At 53.3% G+C, this 16,309-nt stretch overlaps 1 protein-coding gene across 1 annotated transcript in view; it reads right to left on the bottom strand.

The window, feature by feature from the left end:
• LOC140411350 (NACHT, LRR and PYD domains-containing protein 3-like) overlaps positions 1 to 16,309 on the bottom strand; it is an 888,640-nt gene that overhangs the window by 11,832 nt on the left and 860,499 nt on the right. The window contains exons 6-7 of the mRNA XM_072500470.1: positions 2,005 to 2,082; positions 1,672 to 1,842 (exon numbers count right to left, since the gene is read on the bottom strand). Of these exons, the coding sequence (XP_072356571.1) occupies positions 1,672 to 1,842; positions 2,005 to 2,082 (249 nt within the window). The remainder of the gene's footprint in view (positions 1 to 1,671; positions 1,843 to 2,004; positions 2,083 to 16,309) is intronic.

Here is a 16,309-nt window from a genome sequence, read left to right as displayed (position 1 = left end):
CCCTGCCCACATACTCCAGGCCACAGCAGGGCTCCCTCACTGGACCCCAGACCCTGTACCCCGGACACACGCTCACAACATCAACCGAACCAGACGCTGCCCCCCTCCTCGTGGCACTCACCCACCCTCCGGCCGTGGACATGTCCCCCAGAGCTGTGTCCCATCCCGTGGGTGTTCGGATGTTGGCTGCTGTGTCCGTGGTGTTGCCTCCCGCAGTGTTCCGGCACACTGCACAGGCATTGCGGTCTGAATGGGATGCTAGGCAATGACTCCCACATGCTATATGGCCAGCCCCCCCCAAGGAAATACACTTGGGTGGTGTGAAGAGCTCACTTAACCACGATTGCCAATTCCCTAGAGGCTATCGCTTTCGGTCGTGTAGTCAGAGGCCTCGGCAGTCGGTGGAGGTTATGGGTGGTCCTGGGGCATATAGGTAGGGACAAGGGTTGTCCCCGGAACGGGTCCACACAATCCAGGGGTTGGCATGGTGGTGCAGTGAGCGGTTGCCCCCCCAGCGCCCCCCCACCCTCCCATGGCGGCCCATCCCTGTGGAGGATCCCGAGCCGAGGGTCCCCCATCCCCCACCGAGCACTGGGGCAACAAGCCCAGCACCCCAGGGCTCTTTGCCTGTGAGCAATGATGGCTACTCACCTCCTCGGCTCCTCACAGAAGTCCTTCCGCCAGGTTCACGTTTTTCAAAAGGAATACTAATCGGCTCCAGCATGACCACTTGCTGGGGAGGCCACTGAAGGATGGGAGGCCTTTGGATGAGGGGTGGCTCTGGTTAAGTGTATGGAAATGGGGCTTAAGTGGTGATAATTGGTTTGTCACCAAGGCGAGATTCCAATTTCCCCTAGGAGAGCGGGCTGGTTGCATCGCAATCTGTTTGCCGCCTGGCGCGGTTCCTGTTTTTGGCCTCTCCTGCTATTTACCGCCCTTGTTTCGCTTGTGAGCGAGTGTAACAACGCTGGAAGATCGCCCCCTCTCACCCTTTACTGCTTTCTTCATTTCCACTAAAACAATACCCATCTCAAGCCAAAATCGATTTTAACTATAGTTAGCAGACTCAGGAATACTTGCTGTAAGGTGAGGTCTTAGATAATTCACTTTTAGACAGAGAGATCTTTTGAGACTGCTTGAAAGAAAGAGACCTGACACCCTGTCAGAATAATTCAGAATCTCTGGATGTTTCCTTCATTAACCTTCTCTCCTCACCTTCCAGCCAAAAACTAACTCTGAAAACCTCAACACTGACTGCTTCAACCCTTGGCTCCTCCCATTAACTACATCATTTTACGAGACTGAACACAATGTCTCTAATCATCTCCTCCCCATGGAACACTCTTAATATAAACAAAAGTCCATTACCCCAAACTGTTACAATGCTTCAATTGCACCTCTTGTAGTAACAAAGCCTGGCTGCCTTGCAAACCAGGATTGTTTAAAACGCTACTGCAACAGTTATACACACACTAACCCGGGCTTTTAACCCTTACTGCACAGATACCTATAATACAATATATCAGAAATTCACACATCCATCCTTGTAGATTTGATAACTTTGTTACCAATACTGTCGTGTTTATTAAAAACATTATTACTCAAATTAATAATATATGATGCCTAACAGCGAGTTATCATAAACATAATCTCACGCAATCTGTTCCTTACCCCAGTTTTTGTATTTTACAGTCAGGATTCCCCAGAGCCAGACACAGTAGTTTCACTCCTGAATCTCCCAGTTTATTATTACCCAGGTTCAGATCCGTCAGTGACTGATTTGTGCTGAGAGCACAGGCGAGATCCCCAGTGCAGCAATGTGTGAGAGCGTTATTATAGAGCCTGAGGATCAGATACAAAGATTAAAATGGAGAAAGGGAAAAAAATAGCTGGAATGATAGTGAATCCCCAGTCAATACTAATAACACTATTACTGATACAAATAATAATATGCAGGCCAGACCCAGTTATTATAAACATAATCTCACACAATTTGGTACTTACTCCAGCTTCTGTATTTTACAGTCCGGATTCCTCAGAGCCGCAGACAGTAGTTTTATTCCTTGGTCTCCCAGATTATTGTAACCCAATCTATACAAAGAGAGTGGGTAACAAACCAATTCAAAACCAAGATCTAATTTTTGTTTCCTGAAACATCAGAGAAAACAAGAAAAGATTTCAGGAAATTAACGGCACAGATTCTCCAACTCGTCACACATTCATTGAATTGGGGTGGCACGGTGGTGCAGTGGTTAGCACTGCTGCCTCACGGCGTCGGGGACACGGATTCGATCCCGGCCCTGGGTCACTGTCCGTGTGGAGTTTGCACGTTCTCCCCGCGTCTGCGTGGATCTCACCCCCACAACACAAAGATGTGCAGGGCAGGTGGATTAGCCACCCTAAATTGCCCCTTCATTGAAATAATTAATTTGTTACTCTAAATTTTTTAAAAAATATTCATTGACTGACGGTGAATACATTTATTAAAGAATGCACGGCCTCTGTGCAGCCGTTAAATGAGCCCCAGTCCTGCCTCATTCCCTGTAAATTCAAATTATTATTCTGGTCCTGCTGCTCCTTAAATCCTATATTGTGTGGGAATGGGGTTCAATTCCTGTAATTAAAAAATAATGTGTGGCAATTTCCTTCACTTTATATCCTGTACTATTTCTTAATCTGTATAAAAACTCAGGGTGAGTAATATTGCGAAACAGTGTTAAATGCTGTTGTAAACTCTGCACCTCACACCAAGGATTTCATGTGACAAGGGGAGCTGATTTTGTCCCATTCAAAGTTTCCCATGTACCTGCTCCCTTAGTTCATAGGGATTAGTGAGCTTCTCAGTTTGCTGCTCATTAAATGGGCTCTTCACTACAGTGATTTCAGGTTGAATTGTCTGGGAGGTTTTTGTAAAATTTCTGGAAATTACTTTTCCAGCAGTACCTCAAACATAGAACGGACCATAAGTTGTTCCTTGGTTCACTGCCCCTGCTTTACTCAGGGGCCGCTTGCTGTCTGCGCAAGGCCTTCCCACTGACTGGTGTGTGTGTGAGCATCTTCCTGATGATGGCGCGTGTGTGTGAGGCTTCACCACTGACTGATGGTGTGTGTGTGTGAGCTTTCACCTCTGATGGTGTGTGTGTGTGAGGCTTCACCACTGATTGGTGTGTGTGCGTGTGAACGACTTCACCACTGACTTGTGTGTGTGTATGAGGCTTCACCACTGACTGGTGTGTGCATGTATGTGAGGCTTCATCACTGATTGGTGCTTGTGCGTGTGAGCGACTTCACCACTGATGGTGTGTGTGTGAGAAGCTTCCCGCTGACTCGTGTGTGTGTGTGAGAAGCTTCCCGCTGACTGGTGTGTATGTATGTGTGTATATGTGTGTGAGGTTTCACCACTGACTGGTGTGTGTGTGAGGCTTCATCATTGACTGGGGGGGGGTGTTTGTGAGAGACTTCACTGACTGGTGTGTGTCTGTGTGTGAGGCATCACCACTGACTGGTGTGTGTGTGAGGATTCACCACTGACTGGTGTGTGTGTGAGAGGCTTCACCACTGACTGGTGTGTGTGTGTGAGAGGCTTCACCACTGACTGGTGTGTGTGTGTGTGAGGCTTCACCTCTGACTGGTGTGTGTGTGAGAGGCTTCACCAATGACTGTTGTGTCTGTGTGAGAGACTTCAGCACTGACTGGTGTGTGTGTGAGGCTTCACAATTGACTGATGTTTGTGTGTGTGTGTGGCGTCGCCACTGACTGGTGTGTGTGTGAGGCTTCACCACTGACTGGTGTGTGTGTGAGGATTCACCACTGAGTGGTGTGTGTGTGTGAGAGGCTTCACCACTGACTGGTGTGTGTGTGTGTGAGGCTTCACCACTGACTGGTGTGTGTGTGAGGATTCACCACTGACTGGTGTGTGTGTGTGTGAGGCTTCACCACTGACTGGTGTGTGTATGAGAGGCTTCACCACTGACTGGTGTGTGTGTGGCTTCACCACTGACTGGTGTGTGTATGAGAGGCTTCACCACTGACTGGTGTGTGTGTGGCTTCACCACTGACTGGTGTGTGTGTGAGAGGCTTCACCACTGACTGGTGTGTGTGTGTGAGGATTCACCGCTGACTGATGTGTGTGTGTGAGGATTCACCGCTGACTGATGTGTGTGTGTGTGTGAGACTTCATCACTGACTAGTGTATGTGTGTGAGGCTTCACCACTGATGGTGTGTGTGAGACTTCACCACTGACTGATGTGTGTGTGAGGTTTCACCACTGATGGTGTGTGTGCGACTTCACCACTGACTGATGTGTGTGTGAGGTTTCACCACTGACTATTGTGTGTGTGTGTGTGTGCAAAGCTTCACCACTGACTGGTGTGGGTGTGTTACTTTTTTTTTCATAGAATTTACAGTGCAGAAGGAGGCCATTCGGCCCATCGAGTCTGCACCAGCTCTTGGAAAGAACACCCTACCCAAGGTCCACACCTCCACCCCATCCCCATAACCCAGTAACCCCACCCAACATTAAGGGCAATTTTGGACACTAAGGGCAATTTATCATGGCCAAACCACCGAACCTGCACATCTTTGGACTGTGGGAGGAAACCGGAGCACCCGGAGGAAACCCACGTAGACACGGGGAGGATGTGAAGACTCCGCACAGACAGTGACCCAAGCCGGGAATCGAACCTGGGACCCTGGAGCTGTGAGCAATTGTGCTATCCACAATGCTACCGTGCTGCCCACTGACGCTTCACCACTGACTTGTGTGTGTATGTCTGTGTGAAACTTCACCATTGACTGCTGCGTGTGTGTTTGAGGCTAAACCACTGACGTGTGTGTGTGTGTGAGAGAGGGTTCACCACTGACTGGTACATGTGTGTGTGTGTGTGAGGCTTCACTGAGAAATGTGTGTGTGAGGCTTCACCACTGACTGGTGTGTGTGTGTGTGTGAGGCTTCACCACTGACTGGTGTGTGCGTGTGTGTGGTGGCATGTATTAGGGGTAATACGGTACCTGTGAAGCCGAGAGGCTATTGGCTGACGGGTCCCGGGTCCTGGTTGGATCTGTCGCCTGCTGGCTCCGCCCAGAAGGCGGAGTATAAGAGCTCGAGTTCTCCCAGCAGCCTCATTCTGTAACTGAGCTGCTGGGGAACAAGTCTTGCTTAATAAAGCCTCGATTGACTTCATCACTTCTCGACTTGAGTGAGTAATTGTTGCGCTACAATTTATTAAGCAAGCTTAAAAAGACAATGGAGCTCTGGATCGCCCCGGTGTGTCTGCGAATCAGCCCCCATGCAGCAAACTCGGCGGCCGTGTTTAAACACTGGCTAGCATGGTTCGAAGGTTACCTTCGAACGGCCCCCGGCCGGACATCGGAAGATCAGAAAATGCAGGTCCTGCATTCCAGGGTGAGCCCGGAGATCTACACGCTCATCGAAGACTCGGAGGATTTCCTGACGGCGCTCGCCATGCTGAAAGGAGTCTACATTCGGCCCATAAACCAGGTCTACGCACGCCACCAACTCGCGACGAGACGGCAAATCACCGGAGAATCGCTCGACGAGTTCTACAGCGCACTGTTGATTTTGGGAAGGAACTGCAACTGCCCGTCGGTGAGCGCGATCGAGCACACGGAGCTACTAATCAGAGTTACGTTTGTGGCAGGTATGACCTCTTCTCAAATTCGCCAAAGACTGTTAGAGAGAGACTCGTTAGGACTCACAGAGGCACGGGGCCCTTGCGGCCTCCTTCGACGTGGCCTCCCAAAATGCCCGCGCCTACGGCCCCGACCGCGCGGCAGCCCCTTGGGCTCCGTGGACCCCCGTTGCGACCGACCCCCCCGGCACCCCCCACCTGCAAGGCTAGAGCACCAGACCATCCCGGTGGGGCCCGCTGCTATTTTTGTGGGCAGGCGAAACACCCCCGGCAGTGCTGCCCGGCCCGCTCAGCTATTTGTAAAAGCTGCGGCAAAAAAGGGCATTACGCAGCTGTGTGCCAGTCCCGGGGGGTCTCCGCAATCCCCGGGGGAGAACGGGGACAGCAGACTCAACCCCCCCCCAACGATCCCCCCCGCGAGCCATTTTGGGTCCCGGACACCACGGGGGGGGGATGGGCGCCGCCATCTTGTGACCCCCCGGCCACGTGCGATTCATGGGGGCGGCCATTTTGTCCACACCAGACCGCGTGCAATCCATGGACGCCGCCATCTTGGCTGATAGCCAAGGACCCCAGCATAGACGGCTCCACGGGGTCTGAAAAAAACGCTGCGATGCTACAACCACGACTGGCTTCGGTGACCCTGGACCAATCGCGGCCCTGGACCTCCAAACGGCAACAACAACGGTGCTGATCAACGGGTACGAGACGCCATGCTTGATCGACTCTGGGTGCACGGAAAGTTTTATCCACCCGGATACGGTAAGACGCTGTTTTCTTTCCATTCGTCCGAGCACCCAAAAGATTTTCCTGGCAGCGGGATCCCATTCCGTGGAGATCAAAGGGTTCTGTATCACGAACCTAACGGTGCAAGGGAGGGAGTTTAAAAATTATAGGCTTTACGTCCTCCCCCAACTCTGCGCTCCCACTCTATTGGGGTTAGATTTCCAGTGTAACCTCCAGAGCCTAACGTTCCAATTCGGCGGCCCAATACCCCCACTCACTATCTGCAGCCTCGCAACCCCCAAGGTTGAACCGCCTTCTTTGTTTGCGAACCTCACCCCGGATTGCAAACCCGTCGCCACTAGGAGCAGACGATATAGAGCCCAGGATCGGACGTTTATCCGGTCCGAAGTCCAGCGGCTGCTGAAGGAAGGCATAATCCAGGCCAGCAATGGGGGGAAGGAAATAGTGGTGAGGGGATTGGGGGAAGGAATGGTGGTGAGGGAAAGGGGGAAGGAATGGTGGTGAGAGGGGATTGGGAAGGAATGGTCGTGAGGGGATTGGGGGAAGGAATGGTGGTGAGAGGGGATGGGGGAAGGAAATAGTGGTGAGGGGATTGGGGAAGGAATGGTGGTGAGGGAACGGGGGAAGGAATGGTGGTGAGAGGGGATTGGGAAGGAATGGTCGTGAGGGGATTGGGGGAAGGAATGGTGGTGAGAGGGGATGGGGGAAGGAATGGTGGTGAGGGGATTGGGGGAAAGACTGGTGGTGAGGGGGGTTTGGGGGAAGGAATGGTGGTGAGAGGGGATTGGGGGAAGGAATAGTGGTGAGCGGATTGGGGGAAAGAATGGTGGTGAGAGGGGATTGGGAAGGAATGGTGACGAGAGGGGATTGGGGGAAGGAATGGTGATGAGATGGGATTGGGGGAAAGAATGGTGGTGAGAGGGGATGGGGGAAGGAATGGTGGTGATGGGGGATGGAATGGTGGTGAGAGGGGATTGGGAAGGAATGGTGGTGAGAGGGGATTGGGAAGGAATGGTGGTGAGGGGATGGGGGGAAGGAATGGTGGTGAGGGAATGGGGGGAAGGAATGGTGGTGAGAGGGGATTGGGAAGGAATGGTGGTGAGGAGATTGGGGGAAGGAATGATCGTGAGAGGGGTTGGGGGGGAAGGAATGGTGGTGAGAGGGGATTGGGAAGGAATGCTGGTGAGGAGATTGGGGGAAGGAATGGTGGTGAGGGGATGGGGGGGAAGGACTGGTGGTGAGGGGGGATTGGGATGGCATGGTGGTGAGGGGATGGGGGAAGGAATGGTGGTGAGAGGGGATGGGGGGAAGGAATGGTAGTGAGGGGATGGGGGGAAGGAGTGGTGGTGAGGGGATTGGGGGAAGGAATGGTGGTGAGAGGGGGTTGGGGGAAGGAATGGCGGTGCGGGGATTGGGGGAAGAAATGATGGTGAGAGGGGATTGGGGGAAGGAAATAGTGGTGAGGGGATTGGGGGAAACAATGGTGATGAGGGGATTGGAGGGAACTGGTGGTGAGAGGGGATTGGGGGAAGGAAATAGTGGTGAGAGGATTGGGGGAAACAATGGTGGTGAGAGGGGATGGGGATGGAATGGTGGTGAGTGGGGATTGGGAAGGAATGGTGGTGAGAGGGGATGGAATGGTGGTTAGAGGGGATTGGGAAGGAATGGTGGAGAGAGGGGATTGGGAAGGAATGGTGGTGAGAGGGGATGGGGGGGAAGGAATGGTGGTGATAAGGGATTGGGGGAAGGAATGGTGGTGAGAGGGGATTCGGAATGAATGATGGTGAGAGGGGATGGGGGAAGGAATGGTGGTGAGAGGGGATGGGGGGAAAGAATGGTGGTGAGAGGGGATTGGGGAAGGAATGGCGGTGAGGGGATTGGGAAGGAATGGTGGTGAGAGGGGATGGCGGGATGGAATGTTTGTGAGAGGGGATTGGGAAGGAATGGTGGTGAGAGGGGATGGGAGAAGGAATGGTGGTGAGAGGGGATGGGGGGAAGGAATGGTGGTGAGGGGGATTGGGAAGGAATGGTGGTGAGAGGGGATGGGGGGAAGGAATGGTGGTGAGAGGGCATTGGGGGAAGGAATGGTGGTGAGAGGGGATTGGGAAGGAATGGTGGTGAGGGGATGGGGGGAAGGAATGGTGGTGAGAGGGGATTGGGAAGGAATGGTGGTGAGGGGATGGGGGGAAGGAATGGTGGTGAGAGGGGATGGGGGGGAAGGAATGGTAGTGAGGGGATGGGGGGAAGGAATGGTGGTGAGAGGGGATGGGGGGAAGGAATGTTGGTGAGGGGATTGGGGGAAAGAATGGTGGTGAGAGGGGGTTGGGGGAAGGAATGGCGGTGAGGGGATTGGGGGAGGAAATGATGGTGAGAGGGGATTGGGGGAAGGAAATAGTGGTGAGGGGATTGGGGGAAACAATGGCGGTGAGGGGATTGGGGGAAACTGGTGGTGAGAGAGGATTGGGGGAAGGAAATAGTGGTGAGGGGATTGGGGGGAAACAATGGTGGTGAGAGGGGATGGGGGACGGAATGGTGGTGAGAGTGGATTGGGAAGGAATGGTGGTGAGAGGGGATTGGGGGAAGGAATGGTGGTGAGAGGGGATTGGGAAGGAATGGTGGTGAGAGGGGATTGGGGGAAGGAATGGTGGTGAGAGAGGTTTGGGGTAAAGAATGGTGGTGAGAGGGGATGGGGGATGGAATGGTGGTGAGAGGGGATTGGGAAGGAATGGTGGTGAGAGGGGATTGGGTGAAGGAATGGTGGTGAGAGGGGATTGGGAAGGAATGGTGGTGAGAGGGGATTGGGAAGGAATGGTGGTGAGAGGGGATTGGGAAGGAATGGTGGTGAGAGGGGATTGGGGGAAGGAATGTTTGTGAGAGGGAATTGGGAAGGAATGGTGGTGAGAGGGGATGGGGGATGGAATGTTTGTGAGAGGGAATTGGGAAGGAATTGTGGTGAGAGGGGATGGGGGGGAAGGAATGTTTGTGAGAGGGAATTGGGAAGGAATGGTGGTGAGAGGGGATGGGGGATGAAATGCTTGTGAGAGGGAGTTGGGAAGGAATGGTGGTGAGAGGGGATGGGGGGAAGGAATGGTGGTGAGAGGGAGTTGGGGAAGGAATGGTGGTGAGAGGGGATTCGGAAGGAATGGTGGTGAGAGGGGATGGAGGGAAGGAATGGTGGTGAGAGGGGATTGGGGGAAGGAATGTTTGTGAGAGGGGATTGGGAAGGAATGGTGGTGAGAGGGGATGGGGGATGGAATGTTTGTGAGAGGGAATTGGGAAGGAATGGTGGTGAGAGGGAGTTGGGAGAAGGAATGGTGGTGAGAGGGGATTGGGGGAAGGAATGGTGGTGAGAGGGATGGGGGGAAGGAAATAGTGGTGAGGGGATTTGGGGAAGGAATGGTGGTGAGGGAAAGGGGGAAGGAATGGTGGTGAGAGGGGATTGGGAAGGAATGGTCGTGAGGGGATTGGGGGAAGGAATGGTGGTGAGAGGGGATGGGGGAAGGAAATAGTGGTGAGGGGATTGGGGAAGGAATGGTGGTGAGGGAACGGGGGAAGGAATGGTGGTGAGAGGGGATTGGGAAGGAATGGTCGTGAGGGGATTGGGGGAAGGAATGGTGGTGAGAGGGGATGGGGGAAGGAATGGTGGTGAGGGGATTGGGGGAAAGACTGGTGGTGAGGGGGGTTTGGGGGAAGGAATGGTGGTGAGAGGGGATTGGGGGAAGGAATAGTGGTGAGGGGATTGGGGAAAAGAATGGTGGTGAGAGGGGATTGGGAAGGAATGGTGACGAGAGGGGATTGGGGGAAGGAATGGTGGTGAGGGGATGGGGGGAAGGAATGGTGGTGAGGGAATGGTCATCGGCAACAACATCATTTTATTAGACAAGGGGGTTCAATGGGATTTTTCACTGAAATCCTCTGATGTCAATTCCTGAGATTGGAATTTATAAAGAAACAATTTGGATTCTATGAAAACGGTCAGTTTGATAACCCCAATGTCCTGACTGCCTCACGTCCTGGCACCCTCACACCATCACACCCTCATGTCCCCTAACCCTCACATCCTGCCCACTCACGTCCCCAAAACCTCACATCCTGACCCGCTGTGTAACTCTTTCTCTGTGTGTCCCTCACTCTCTCTGTGTGCCCGCCTCTCTCTGCCCCTCTCTGTATCCCTCTCTCCCTCTGTGCCCCTCTCTCTCGCTGTATCCCTCGCTCTGCCTCGCTCGCTGTGTCCCTCTCTGGCTGTGTCCCTCTCTCTGGCTGTGTCCCTCTCTCTGGCTGTGTCCCTCTCTCGCTGTGTCCCTCTCTCTGGCTGTGTCCCTCTCTCTGGCTGTGTCCCTCTCTTTCACTGCGTACCTCTGTCTATCTGTGTCACTCTCTCTGTGTCCCTCTCCCTCTATGTGTGCCCCTCTCTCTGTGTCCCTCTCCCTCTATGTGTGCCCCTCTCTCTGTCCCTCTCTGTATCCCTCTCTCCCTCTGTGTCCCTCTCTCTCGCTGTGTCCCTCGCTCTGCCTCGCTCGCTGTGTCCCTCTCTGGCTGTGTCCTCTCTCTGGCTGTGTCCCTCTCTCTGGCTGTGTCTCTCTCTTGCTGGGTCCCTCGCTCTGTGCGCCTCCCTCTCTCGCTGTGTCCCTCGCTCTGTGCGCCTTCCTCGGTCTGTGCGCCTCCCTCGCTCTGTGCGCCTCCCTCCCTCTGTGCGCCTCCCTCGCTCTGTGCGCCTCCTTCGCTCTGTGCGCCTCCCTCGCTCTGTGCGCCTGCCCTCGCTCTGTGCGCCTCCCTCGCTCTGTGCATGACCCTCGCTCTGAGCGCCTCCCTCGCTCTGTGCGCCTTCCTCGCTCTGTGCGCCTCCCTCGCTCTGTGCGCCTCCCTCGCTCTGTGCCCCTCCCTCGCTCTGTGCATGACCCTCGCTCTGTGCGCCTTCCTCGCTCTGTGCGCCTCCCTCGCTCTGTGCGCCTCCCTCGCTCTGTGCGCCTCCCTCGCTCTGTGCGCCTTCCTCGCTCTGTGCGCCTCCCTCGCTCTGTGGGCCTCCCTCGCTCTGTGGGCCCCCCTCGCTCTGTGCGCCTCCCTTGCTCTGTGCGCCTCCCTCGCTCTGTGCGCCTCCCTCGCTCTGTGCGCCTCCCTTGCTGTGTGGGCGTCCCTCGCTCTGTGCGCCTCCCTCGCTCTGTGAGCCTCCCTCGCTCTGTGCCCCTCCCTCGCTCTGTGCGCCTCCCTCCCTCTGTGCGCCTATCCTCGCTCTGTGCGCCTCCTTCGCTCTGTGCGCCTCCCTCGCTCTGTGCGCCTGCCCTCGCTCTGTGCGCCTCCCTCGCTCTGTGCATGACCCTCGCTCTGAGCGACTCCCTCGCTCTGTGCGCCTCCCTCGCTCTGTGCCCCTCCCTCGCTCTGTGCATGACCCTCGCTCTGTGCGCCTTCCTCGCTCTGTGCGCCTCCCTCGCTCTGTGCGCCTCCCTCGCTCTGTGCGCCTCCCTCGCTCTGTGCGCCTCCCTCGCTCTGTGCGCCTCCCTCGCTCTGTGCGCCTTCCTCGCTCTGTGCGCCTCCCTCGCTCTGTGGGCCTCCCTCGCTCTGTGGGCCTCCCTCGCTCTGTGGGCCTCCCTCGCTCTGTGGGCCCCCCTCGCTCTGTGCGCCTCCCTTGCTCTGTGCGCCTCCCTCGCTCTGTGCGCCTCCCTCGCTCTGTGCGCCTCCCTTGCTGTGTGGGCGTCCCTCGCTCTGTGCGCCTCCCTCGCTCTGTGAGCCTCCCTCGCTCTGTGCCCCTCCCTCGCTCTGTGCGCCTCCCTCCCTCTGTGCGCCTATCCTCGCTCTGTGCGCCTCCTTCGCTCTGTGCGCCTCCCTCGCTCTGTGCGCCTGCCCTCGCTCTGTGCGCCTCCCTCGCTCTGTGCATGACCCTCGCTCTGAGCGCCTCCCTCGCTCTGTGCGCCTTCCTCGCTCTGTGCGCCTCCCTCGCTCTGTGCGCCTCCCTCGCTCTGTGCGCCTCCCTCGCTCTGTGCCCCTCCCTCGCTCTGTGCATGACCCTCGCTCTGTGCGCCTTCCTCGCTCTGTGCGCCTCCCTCGCTCTGTGCGCCTCCCTCGCTCTGTGCGCCTCCCTCGCTCTGTGCGCCTTCCTCGCTCTGTGCGCCTTCCTCGCTCTGTGGGCCTCCCTCGCTCTGTGCGCCTCCCTTGCTCTGTGCGCCTCCCTCGCTCTGTGCGCCTCCCTCGCTCTGTGCGCCTCCCTTGCTGTGTGGGCGTCCCTAGCTCTGTGCGCCTCCCTCGCTCTGTGAGCCTCCCTCGCTCTGTGCGCCTCCCTCGCTCTGTGGGCGTCCCTCGCTCTGTGCGCCTCCCTCGCTCTGTGAGCCTCCCTCGCTCCGTGTGCGCCTCCCTCGCTCTGTGCGCCTCCCTCGCTCTGTGCGCCTCCCTCGCTCCGTGCGCCTCCCTCGCTCCGTGCGCCTCCCTCGCTCCGTGCGCGCCTCCCTCGCTCTGCGCGCCTCCCTCGCTCTCTGAGTGAGTGTGTAAAGCAGTGAATGAGTGTGTCATAGAGTAAGTGTAAGAGTGAGAACTAGTGTGTGTGAGTGTAAGAGTGAGAGTGAGTGAGTACGAGTGAGTGTGTGAACAGTGTGTTTGTAAAAGAGTGACTGAGTGTGTAAGACTGAGCGTGTGAGTGAATGTGAATGAGTGTGAGTCTGTGGGAGTGAGTGTGGGAGTGTGTATGTGAGTGTGAGTGATTGCAAGTGTGGGTGAGTGTGCAACAGTGAGTGAGTTAATGTGTAAAAGTGAGTAAGTGTGTGTGTAAGAGTGTGTGCGTATGTAAGAATGTGTGAGTAATAGTGAGTGTGAGTGAGGGTGTGAGTGAGTATGTAAGAGTGAGTGTGAGTGTGTCAGATCATGTGTGTCAGTCAGTGTGAAAGAATGAGTGAGTGTTTGTGTAAGTGTGAGTGTAAGAGGAGTGTGCAAGCGTGAGTGAGTGAGTAATTGTGTGTAAGTGAGTGTGAATGATTGTGTCTGTGTCTGAGAGAGAGTGATTGAGTGTGTAAGAGTGAGTGAGTGTGTGTGAATGTGTAAGAGTGAGTGAGCGTGTGAGTGTATGAGTGAGGATGTGAGTGTCTGAGTATGTGTGAGTGAGTGTGAGTGAGAGAGTGTGTAAGAGTGAGTGAGTGTGAGTGAGAGAGTGTGTAAGTGAGTGTGAATGAATGAGTCAGTCTGTGTCTGAGAGTGATTGAGCGTGTAAGAGTGAGTGTGTGTGAGTGTGTAAGAGTGAGTGAGCGTGTGAGTGTATGAGTGAGGATGTGAATGTCTGAGTATGTGTGAGTGAGAGAGTGTGAATGAGAGAGTGTGTAAGAGTGAGTGAGTAATTGTGTGTAAGTTAGTGTGAATGAGTGAGTCAGTCTGTGTCTGAGAGAGAGTGATTGAGCGTGTAAGAGTGAGTGTGTGTGAGTGTGTAAGAGTGAGTGAGCGTGTGAGTGTATGAGTGAGGATGGGAGTGTCTGAGTATGTATGAGTGAGTGTGAATAAGAGAGTGTGTAAGAGTGAGTGAGTAATTGTGTGTAAGTTAGTGTGAATGAGTGAGTCAGTCTGTGTGTGAGTGAGAGTGAGTGAATTCAAACTGAATTCAAATGACCTCCTGCGAATTTAATTTCACCCTCCATATTTATGTCTCGGCCTAAAACACAGGCTTCATTCCAGAATTAAACCCGCTTCAAGTTCAGGGACTTTAATTCCAGGCAATCGAGATTACTTTACAGTCAATGGATTCATTTTAAAAGTGACCACACTATCGTTAATTTTGTGAATTCTGCAGGCAACCTGGGCACAGGGAGAGCCCAACAAATGATGACCACTTTCAAAATTGAGTTCAGAGTTTCTGATCTGAGATTTCTCTCTCTCTCTGCCAGATTGCAGAGTGAGTATGTGTTAGCGTGTGGGAGTGAGTGTGTCAGAGTGACAGTGTGTAAGAGTCTGTGTGAGAGTGAGTTTGTGAGAGTCAGTGAGTGTGTGAGAGTCAGTGAGTGTGTGAGAGTCAGTGAGTGTGAGAGTCAGTGAGTGTGTGAGAGTCAGTGAGTGTGAGAGTCAGTGAGTGTGTGAGAGCCAGTGAGTGTGAGAGTCAGTGAGTGTGTGAGAGTCAGTGAGTGTGTGAGAGTCAGTGAGTGTGAGAGTCAGTGAGTGTGTGAGAGTCAGTGAGTGTGAGAGTCAGTGAGTATGAGAGAGTCAGTGAGTGTGTGAGAGTCAGTGAGTGTGTGAGAGTCAGTGAGTGTGAGAGCCAGTGAGTGTGAGAGTCAGTGAGTGTGAGAGTCAGTGAGTGTGTGAGAGTCAGTGAGTGTGTGAGAGTCAGTGAGTGTGTGAGAGTCTGTGAGTGTGAGAGTCAGTGAGTGTGTGAGAGTCAGTGAGTGTGAGAGTCAGTATGTAATAATGAGTCTGTGTGGAAGAATGAGCGAGTGAGAGTTTGTGTTAGTGTGTGATTGTGTAAGGTTGTCAGTGAGTGTGTAAGAGTATGTGCATACGAGTGTGTGCAAGTGAGTGTGTAAGAATGAGTTAAATCTAACCCCTCGATTAGATTGCACATTGTATCGCACTGCAGTGTATCTGTAAACGGCGAGTGTGTGTAAGGGTGAGTGTGTCTAAGAGTGAGCGAGTCAGTGTGTGAGTATGTCAATGTGAGTGACTGTGTAAGTGAGTTTGAGTGTGTGAGCGAGTTAGTGTGTAAGAATGAGTGAGTAGGTGAGTGAGTGTGCAAGTATGTAAGATCGTGTGTGTGTGTGAGTCAGTGTGAAAGAATGAGTGAGTGTTTGTGTAAGTGTAAGAGGAGTGTGTGAGTGAGTAATTGTGTGTAAGTGAGTGTGAATGACTGAGTCAGTCTGTCTGAGAGAGATATATAAACCATCCTGAACCCCTCGATTAGATTCATGTCTGTAACTCACTCCAGGGTATCTGTTATTCTATATATAAACCATCCTGAACCCCTCGATTAGATTCATGTCTGTAACTCACTCCCGGTTATCTGTTATTCTATATATAAACCATCCTGAACCCCTCGATTAGATTCCAGTCTGTAACTCACTCCTGGGTATCTGTTATTCTATATATAAACCATCCTGAACCCCTCGATTAGATTCATGTCTGTAACTCACTCCCGGGTATCTGTTATTCTATATATAAACTATCCTGAACCCCTCGATTAGATTCCAGTCTGTAACTCACTCCTGGGTATCTGTTATTCTATATATAAACCATCCTGAACCCCTCGATTAGATTCCAGTCTGTAACTCACTCCTGGGTCTCTGTTATTCTGTATATAAACCATCCTGAACCCCTCGATTAGATTCCAGTCTGTAACTCACTCCTGGGTATCTGTTATTCTGTATATAAACCATCCTGAACCCCTCGATTAGATTCCAGTCAGTAACTCACTCCTGGGTATCTGTTATTCTGTATATAATCTATCCCGAAGCCCTCCATTAGATTGCAGTCTGTAACTCACTCCCGGGTATCTGTTTTTCTATATATAAACCATCCTGAACCCCTCGATTAGATTCTAGTCTGTAACTCACTCCTGGGTATCTGTTATTTTGTATATAAACCATCCTGAACCCCTCGATTAGATTCCAGTCAGTAACTCACTCCTGGGTATCTGTTATTCTGTATATAATCTATCCCGAAGCCCTCCATTAGATTGCAGTCTATAATTCATTCCCAGATATCATTTCTTGTATGTATTAACCAACGATATGCCGGACTGAGATGAGGAGGAATTTTGTCACTCAGATGGTGGTGAATCCTGGGAATTCTCTATCCCAGAGGGATGTGGAGACTCCGTCATTGAACCGGCTCTAGACTGCGATTGATGGGTCAGTAAGAGGCACGGGGATAGGGCAGGAACACGGGGTTGAAATGGAAGAAGCTCCATGATCATATTGACTGGTGGAGTGAGCTCGAAGGGCTGAATGGTTCA

This window comes from Scyliorhinus torazame, chromosome 4 (genome assembly GCF_047496885.1).
Source record: "Scyliorhinus torazame isolate Kashiwa2021f chromosome 4, sScyTor2.1, whole genome shotgun sequence".
Lineage (NCBI taxonomy): Eukaryota > Metazoa > Chordata > Chondrichthyes > Carcharhiniformes > Scyliorhinidae > Scyliorhinus > Scyliorhinus torazame.
The sequence above is the reverse complement of the archived record's forward strand: the minus strand, read 5'-3'. Positions and strand labels throughout refer to the sequence as shown.